Source organism: Epinephelus moara, chromosome 13 (assembly GCF_006386435.1).
Source record: "Epinephelus moara isolate mb chromosome 13, YSFRI_EMoa_1.0, whole genome shotgun sequence".
Taxonomy (NCBI): domain Eukaryota; kingdom Metazoa; phylum Chordata; class Actinopteri; order Perciformes; family Serranidae; genus Epinephelus; species Epinephelus moara.
In genome coordinates, this window is record NC_065518.1 from 34,242,348 (window position 1) to 34,252,013 (window position 9,666).

Genomic DNA, 9,666 nt, shown 5'->3' on the forward strand with positions numbered 1-9,666 from the left:
TTTCCCAAAAATGCTGACCAAATCCTTAAAGAAGAGCTTGTGAAAACACCCCGTGAAGTGAGTAAAAGTTGAATGCTTGTTTGGTTCCATAGGTAAGTCACAAATATGAGTGGAATGCTGCTACTCATGCCACAGTTTTAGTTTTATGGGAAATGATTTCAAGAAATTGAGTTAGTGTGGAATAAAATGCCCATTGTTGATTGGAGCACTTGATTAAAATGAACTTTTAGCAAATGCTGGTGAAAAGCGGCCCCTGCTGAGGTCAGAACTTCAGTAATTGGAGGCTGGCTGTTTTAGAACCATTTTGAAAGTATAAAAACATTAGCATGGCTTGCATTGTTCAGTCACGTTTGCATATTGAACGGAAGAAAACATTAATTCCACAGTTCCATCATCATGTAATACAATCATTAAAACCCAAGAAGAAAGTAAATGTCTTGTTGTGATGAAAAAAAGCATCAACTGTAACATTAAAACAAATGTATGTACAACAGACTGGACCTGATGATGCCAGTGAGCAGGTTTACAGTACAACATAAATGCAATAACACGTGAAAGTCCAAACACATGGGTTACGTTCAGGGCTCCTACTACACTTAAATGTCTACAGAGCATAAAAAACAAATGTGACGGTAAAAATCACATCGTCTCTGAAAGTATCTGATATTAACAAGAAACCTTTCATTGAACCAATAACAGTTTAAAGGTATGTAAAGGCCTTTATCTGTGATTTAATCTGGGGTCAGTATGTGCATTTTGTTCTGTATCAAACTGATGTTGAATCATGCTTTGCACATTTCTATATAAACCCTCATCTATTCCTGTAAAGTTTAAAATTTCTCTGTGATCACATTTTGTACTTCTGGGGTGATCCAGCCAACCCCTGCCATTATAAAAACAACCTTTATCCTTATTCCGATCAGCACTACCAGCAGTAACACAGGTCCAATGTTTCCATTTCCCAAAGTGTTGTGTAGTGTTCCAAGTGTCTAAAAATTAGTTATTGTGTTCAGGATGGTAGTATAGTAACACAGGGCTCAACATTATTGGCTGCCCAGCCAGCTTTACAGTGGCTTAAAGGACATAATTCCTCCCTTTACCAACAGGCTTTTAATGCGAAATATCTGCAGAAAGTGTTGAGGTTGATATAGTAGTAGTATCTCAACAATTAAATAACAATAGTGAAAACCAAAAAACAATTGGAAATCTGTCATATTATTTTTGGAGACTCATTTTAATATCTGCTTGTATTGAAGAATTTGATTAGTCCACCTGATCAATAATAAAAAAATCTGCAACTATTTTGACAATAAATAAATTGTCATTTTCAAGCAAAACTTCCAAACACTACCTCGTTCCAGCTTGTAAAATTGATGATTAGCTGCTTTTCCCTGTATTACGCGATAATAGACTGATTATCAGACAAAACAAAGTCATCTGATGATGTCACCTTGATCTTTTTGCTGTATTCTGATATTTGATAGACTAAATGATTTAGCCTGGTAAAACCATCCTGATGGTGTGAACTCAACATTCTGTTTCGCTCTCTGTATCAGTCTGGTCTCGGTGCCACCCCAAACACTTTCAGTGGGTGGGAGTACTTGCCTTGACAAACAAACTCTTTCAGCCAATCAGCATATTAAAACCCTGGGGAACATCATCATCACCAAGGGAGCCAGTTGATAAATCAAACTCTCGCTAAATCCAGTTGGAAGAACTGTGAAAACATCTTTTCCTCTGAGAAACTCCACGAGTGCAAACTATTGTCCTTGTTGAAATGTTTCTATCGACTCTATTTCTATAATAATTTCACTTAATACTGTGTTTACACTACTCACGTTAGAGATGGCTTGTTGCTTCGTGAGCCGCCATTACCGTTCTGCAAGCTGAGGCCTGCACTTTATGTCATCAACTAAAACACAGTCCCTAAATGGCTGTTAATGTTGTCAAGTACAGTGTGGTTCTGTGGTTGGCCCTATTTGGATTTTACACAGAGCGAAACAGAGTGTTGAGCTCAAGTCATCAGGATGGTCTTACCAGGCTACAAACGATTAAGTGATTAATCAAGATGACAAAATAGATTAATCAAGACGATAAAATAGATTAATCAATAGTAAAAATAGTTGCAGCCCTGCCTTAACCATTGTTGATACTTATTATTGACATATGGGGTATAGTTACCTCAATCTTTACAAATCCAAATTTTGCTAATTTTGGCATTTTAAAGTTTTGGAAGCAGATGCCAAATTTTACTGATGAGCCCTGGGATGACAATTGACTGTAACTTGTCTATGTTGTTTCTGACAGATTTTCACATTCAGTCTTTCTTGATGTTACCTTCCTGTACCATGATATTCTTAAATGAACAAACATTGCAACCCACAAAAAAAAAATCTGACAGCAAATTTGTGGGAATTTTGAGATTTTACAGTAAACTCAGAGATCAGTGGATTCAAAACATGAGCACAAGTAAACAGTCTGAGTTGTGGACAGCAAAAATATTGTTGCATGGAAACTGCATAGGGCGTAAAATGGGCTGATAGTACTGATATCTCAAGTCTCAAGTACTGACAGAGAGCCATGTTTAACAGAGAAAAGGATTTCTGCTCTCAGCAAAAAAAATAATCTATAAAACCATCTATCTGTTTGCAACACCTGGCAGATTTAAGAGATTACCTTGAAAAATCTCAGTTCTAGTTATGACAAGCGCATGCTGCACATTGACAAAATCCTTGACAGAAACTGTAAACTAATCCTGAAAATAGAATAGAGTAAAATTATACCCCCCTCAATTAAAACATTATACAAAAAAAGGAATAATTTGGACCAGAACAGTTTTTTATCACATGCACAAAACAAAGGAATCTGTCTACAAGCTTTAGAGTTAAGCTATACAAATAGTTCCCTGTCCTCATGTGCAGGATAATAAAAGATACAAAAGTCCCTTAATCTAGGCCTCTGCTTATTTGAAATTCATGAGCAAAAATGACAAACCAGATTAATAGGAAATCACCTGAGTAATTTAATCCAACTCTACATACAACCTTTGCTGATATTGTCCCCTTTCTCTAAGCTAGTGCTCCTACCACAACTCCTAATTACAGTGTACCATTTTCACAGTTCAATTTGACCTGTGCATGCATGATATAAATCATGCTTGCAGTACATAATTTATCAGAATATGCACCTATGAAAAGATAAACTATGATTTACTTAAGAATATGTATTTACAGGAACAGAAATTGAACAAACGTATAGTGGAAGGTCATTAAAAAATATACAACTTCAACGATTTGTTTCACCTCAAAAAGGACAGAATATCACCCCATACGAGATGATGGAACATTTTAGAACAGTTTATTCCAGTCTCTAGTTGCCTCCATGAGGTGCCGCTGACCGTGACCAATCCAATCTTCTTGGCTGTTGAAGAGCCGACCACAAAACCAGCAGTCAAACACCACGGGCTCCTGTCTACCACCTGATCGAGTTTTCACAACCTCATACTTTTTTTTGCTTTTTTTCCTCAACTTCAGTTTCAGGAGGAATCGCTCTCGGACAGAACTCTGTACTGGCCGGGGTCTTGGATCATCGCTGGGAGACGATTGGTCTTTGGTCGAGGAATTCTCCCATAGAGCACCAAGCTCAGAGAGTGCTTGGATTGTTTTCTGAGACAGAGAGACCTTAGTAACAGCACCTTTGTATCTGTTAACTACCTTCATGATATTGGCCACTTCGGGAATGTCAGCATCTGGATGATTGAGCACCACTACAGGTTGGTATCTACGAGGGCATTTGACCTGCTGCAGAGAACTGAATGGGGCAAGCCTTAGTGTCCTTTCAACTTCTTTGGCTACAGGCTTCCATAACACAGTAGTCTCTTTCTCAGTCAGTATTTTATTTGTCAGTCTTCTAGCTTTGTGCATCGTTGCTGGGAGCTCGTCAAACAATGGTTTCCTGCGCCTTTTCCTTTGGCTTGGAGGCCGAATTGGCCTTGGGGCTAGGATAGGTTTCTCTGCTTCACTTGACTGTACCTTTACATTCATTTGAGAGGGTGAAATGCAAGATTCCTTGACATCTTTCTGTGCAGTGTTTTGGATGGTGATCAATTTCTTCACTCCATTGGAGGCATTTGCATTTGTTTTGTTCGATGACACCAGAAAACACTGGGTCTGAGGTCTGGTGGCCAAAAACAAAGGTTGACTGCTTGAGGTGGGAGCACCACTTGTAAGAAGGCTACCAGTAGGAGTGACTATTTTAAATATGACTTTGTTTCCAGTACTTTCACTGGATTGGCTACACTGAGTCCCAGTCTTTGCATCTTGGTTGTTTAATAGTAAGCGTGATTTGGGTGGAGAAATGTATCGCAGCAAAAATGCCTGGCGACCGGATTGCAGAGTGTTAGGTTTGTCTGCAGTGCTCACAGGCATGGCCACAACTGGCCGTGAGCTCAGTGGGAGTTGTGTACTTGCCAGTCTGAGGCCAGGAGCACTGGGGCTCTGAACAAATGGAACAGACCTTTGTACCAAGTAGCAAGTCTGCTGTGTCTTTGCCGTTTTGTCTGTAGGTGTATTATGTGGTGTGCTTGAAAGAAGTACAGGACCCTTAAATCCTGGGCTGTTGATAAAGTAGTGATTTGAGGTGGTGCTAACACCTGATTGAACAGCAGAGAGAAGTGTTTTCCCTTTTTCATCAGCTCCTGGATTTGGTGCTGATACACCTATCCTCCTGCTGTTTGGAGTGAGGGTTACTCCAGTAGGGTTACTTGATCTTTCTGCCCCTGGCTTCATATAAGATACATTGATCTGAGGATTTGCAGAATTCGTTATCAGTTTGAAACCTGGAGTGGCCTTGACCTGCATTGGCACGGCAAAACGATTCTCCGAAGTTCTTAAGAGTACTGACTGCTTGCCCTCTGGCAACTGAAGAATTCGTAGAGTCGTTTTTGTTTGTTTCAAAGAATCATTACTTGCACTTGAAGACCCAACTCTTTCCTTATTAAGTTGTTGGGTAATGATTGCATCTGAATGTTCCTCCACAAAACTGCCCAAGAGAGTTGAACTACTCTTTGTTTCAGACTGTTTGTTAGATATAGGAATGCTGTCCTCCTCAATTTTAATAATATTGAAGTCTTGGAGCACTGAATCAGGATTTTCATCTTCAGTGGCAGGATCGTCAACACTAGCTATGCATCCCTCAACCTCAATGTCACTATCCAATATCTTTTCTTGAGTAGAGTCTTCTCCATTGCCACTTTCTGTGAATGGTTCTGGAGACTCTGCCAATGTCAAGCTAAACTGTGATGATTCACAAATACTTTCTTTGTCTAGCGAATGTTCAGACATATTGTCAAAGTTTTGGGGAGTGTTAGGTGAAGTGCCAAATGTTTCCTTAGAGTAGTTGTGAAAAGTAAACACTCCTTGGTTTGGTGAATTTTGTGTGCAATTTTCTGAGCCCACAGCACTTTCTCTGCAGCTACCTGAAGTGGGTGTGGATGAGTCTGATGGTACTGCATTCATGGAAAGGTGTTTAAGATGCTGGCTGCTTTTCTGTTCAGTCTCTGGTCTAACCCTATCAGTCTTTTCTGGAGTACTCTGAGAAGATTGGTCATTGTTTTCTTTAGTGTTACAGGGAGAGTTCCCTCTGTGTTGGTCAATGAGTTTGCCTGCTTCTGTATCAGTCATTAATAACTCATCTGCAGCCCCACAGTTTTCAATGGTTTCTTTGGAGACTTGTCTGGAAAGCAATGTTTCCTGAGCAACTTTTGAAGGTGAAGATAAACCACTGACCTTACCAGCACACACTGTTGAAGTATTGCTGATTTGAGAACCACTATGGGAGGTTGCATTAGAGTTAAATGTCGCAGAGACTGAATTATTATCAAACTTACTTCTTTGTGAGCAGGTTGTTTGACTTTGGTGACTTTGGTCGCCCACATGATCAAAGTCATTTGTCACAGGATATAACGTATCTGCACAAGTTGAAGACCCAATTAGTAAAGGATTAGTTTGCTCCCCAACATCATTTCTAGGTGGGGTGGAATCAAGGTTGCAAACAGAAGTTTCTTCCTCCTCAATCTTTACTTTTACTGCCATAATATCATCTTGTTCCATCTGTATGCAAGATCCAGTTCTTGGTGAAAGAGCAAAGCAATGCGATGTTGAATTCTTGCTGTCAGAGAACTCCCCATTCTCATTAGAGATTTTGCTTTTATACTGCACAGGATTTGGTGCTGAGGAGCCCACATCTTCAACCAAGGAATGGTTCTGAGTGGATGAATCTTGCTTTGCTGTTGGTATTACTTTGAGAACTAAATGTTTTTTGCCATCAACCATCTTGAATCCCATTACTTTGGTTGTACAGTTGGGGGGAAGAGAGATTTTGTTCTTAACCATCAGAACAGTCAGTCCATTAGGACTGGTGTGACTTGCGGCATCAGAACTTGCAGAGTTGTCACATTCCTGTAACATTACTGGCATTGACTGCTCTGTATTATGAGAACCTTTGCTCCAATTTTTGTTGTCCTTTTTTGCTACAGTCCCATCCACAAAGTGGTGGGTCTCCTCAAGGGATTTCTCTGGTTTGATTAGCCTGCCATTTTGGTTTGGTAAACTCCCAGAAAGACAGTTCAGTTTCGATATCCTCTGAGCCTCCTGTGCTTCAGTACTCTTTTTCATGAAAAGTTTTAAAGTTGCAGATGCTGAATTCCCACTGTCCTCTATACTCTTCCATACATTCCTTCTCTCAGCCTCCTCTTTGTGAACAGCTGCCATGTGCTTTTTAAGATACTCGCTTCTTGCTGCACCATATCCACAAAACTGACAAGTGAAGGGGAAAGTACCCGAGTGAGCTTTCATATGCTTCTGGTGATCCTCTTCGTTTGAGCTGATATGTCTGCATTTTGAACACTTCCATGGACTCTCATTATGATGATGGATGTGTTGGACGAATGTACCTGCATCCACAGTTGTAAAGTCACACCAGTCACAGTTAAACTGCCCGTTTAGACTGTGACACATGATGTAGTGTCTGGTAAGCAAAAGCAGAGAGTACTGAACATCATTGTCGCATAGCTCACAGGTAACCAGGGTATTCCTGTGCTCAATCCGATGACGTTGAAGAGCAGGGAACTCATTTGTGACAAAACCGCACAGGTCACATGGGTATGTAGGAAGGGTTCCTTTATGGGCTGCTCGAAAATGTTTAAGGAGATCATTGGGGCTATATGTGGAATCATCTTTACACACTGAGCATCCAAAACTCAGAATCTTTCCAGAGAAAACAGCCCCCTGCTGATTTTTACAATGGGCTTTATTGAGTGTTTGTTTCTCTTTCTTGGCAGAACTCCCATGTTCCTTAATGGAAGATTCTTCTGCATTATTGAAGAGTGACCCATCTGCCACTTCTCTGAAATGCTTATAAACAAAGTCTTTTACCTTTTCTTTTTCATCCCCTATTACTGAAATGTTGCAGTTTTTGGCAGAATCGTGAGGTATTGTGAGGTCTTCTTCCATAGTTGTAAATCTACAGATATCTGTAAGAGAAGTAAACAAAATGTATTTTTCATTAGTACAAGCAGAAGGATCCCACTTACTCTAAATGCATTTAACATTGCTGTAAAGCAGAAAAACAACACAATGTGTTACAGTGCACTTTTCCAATGATACATGACAATCCCTTTTTTCAAAGATACTCGGCCATTGGTGATCAGGTTGCTGATGATTTCACGCCCACTCAAGCAGACCACATGGGTTTTGCTGCAGCATTTAAGTGGTGGTGGGCCACCTTGAAATAAAGACTATCTCTCCTAACATTACAAGAAATAAATAAACCTATATTAAATAAAACATTAACATTCAGGTAAAAAGGATTTGCCTAAGTTGCTCATAATATGAAATACAGCAGGTTTGTATACCATTAAAAAACAACAAAAAAAAACGAGAATGTTACCAACTCAAAGGCTTTGATTTGTACATCTTAGAAGTAGCTCAATGAAATGGAAAATGTCAGGGTTCTCACACCTTCTTAAACATTTAATTGAAGAACTTTACAAGGATTTCTCTGGCCCATTTCCCATAAATTTCAATGACCCAACATAGCATAATTTGAGACATGGATAAAGGTTAATTACAGTTATACCACTGAGAATATTTATAATGAGAAGTAGCAGACTTGATTGAAGCTCACAGACAAGTAAAACTAGAAATACCACCTTGCGGTTTTATGGATGATTCACACACATCTTAAAACTGGCAGCACAAAAATATCTATACAATCAGCACAGTTTCAAGATGGGCACTCAAGAAGAGTGTCATCAATTCAGTATCTGACTAAATGTTTCCCCTTCTGTTCCTGAATTATGGCACTGAATAATGAAACGTATTTTTGCAGAACCTGACAAAGCTGACCTTTGACGTTTTAGATATAAAACGTCATCACTTCCTCATTTTATCCTGTTAGGTGTTTTTGTGAAATTTGGTCATAATTAGCGTATGAATTCTTGAGTTATGATCAAAAACATGTTTTGAGGTCACAGTCACTTCTGATCACCAAATTCTAATCAGTTCATTGTGAGCCTAAGTGACGTTTGTGCCAAATTTAATGAAATTCCCTCAAGGCCTTCCTTAGATATTGCATTCATGAGAATAAGATGGGCGCAAGGTCACAGTGACCTTGACCTCTGATCTAGTTCATTTATCACTGAGTCCAAGTGGACTTTCATGCCAAATTGTAAAAATGTGTCTTATCACTTTTATATTGTCCTGTGTTACAGTGATGGCAGATAGCATCAAAAGAACTTTAATTTCTAATCTTGCACAAAATACATGAATGCAAACACTTTCACTGACCCATGACTGTTTACATAAACTTTCAAGGTCTTTATTTTTTCCCCCTCAAACTCACAAACTTTCAAGATTTCAAGACCTGTGGGGACCCTGAGAAGGCAAACTGTGTTCTCCCACAATGAGACCTCTATCCTACCAGGCTAGTAACAACATTCAGTCAACAATTATGCACTTACTAACACATTTAAGTATGTATGGATAAAACCTAGCAGTTAGTTACAAATGAATAAAGGGCAAAAGAACAATGTGTTAATAACAGTAGGCCTGTTTGTCGATCTTTTACCATTACTGCTTACTATGAACATTCACATGACATACCTTTGTTAACAGAATCTATAGAATGTGTCATTTTAATCCCTGACTGTCCAACTGCACAAACTAAATAAAATCTGAATTGTCCCCTAAAAACTTTAATTACTGCAGTAAGGACTAGCCTTACACCCCTTTTCCACCAAACTTAGCACACCTTCATGGCTTTTTTTGACATGGGAAAACCTGCTAAAAATAGGTGACAGACTCATTCCATTCCCACTGCCAGTAGAAAAGCATGCTTGTCTGCTGCTGAGCCATGCCTCTGCTTTGTTTTTTTTACCTGGTGCGTCACATTCAACATCACAGAAAGGCCTGAAAACAGGCTAGTCGTTCTGCATCACAGACAGGCCCGAAAACAGATTAGTAAATAGAAAGCAGCATGGAGGCCAGAGAAAAATGTTATGGTTGTTACTTTTTATGTACATATATACACACACACACATATATATACACACACATATATATATATGTGTGTATATGTATATATATATATATATATATATATATATAT

The 9,666-nt window shown here is 39.1% G+C and overlaps 1 protein-coding gene across 1 annotated transcript in view; it reads right to left on the minus strand.

The window, feature by feature from the left end:
• Nucleotides 1-2,998: 2,998 nt before the first annotated feature.
• The window catches only part of si:ch211-214e3.5 (zinc finger protein 518A), a 22,014-nt gene continuing 15,346 nt past the window's right edge, over nt 2,999-9,666 (minus strand). The window contains exon 3 of the mRNA XM_050060267.1: nt 2,999-7,531. Coding sequence (XP_049916224.1) covers nt 3,348-7,511 — 4,164 coding nt within the window. The 5' untranslated portion in view covers nt 7,512-7,531 and the 3' untranslated portion in view covers nt 2,999-3,347. The remainder of the gene's footprint in view (nt 7,532-9,666) is intronic.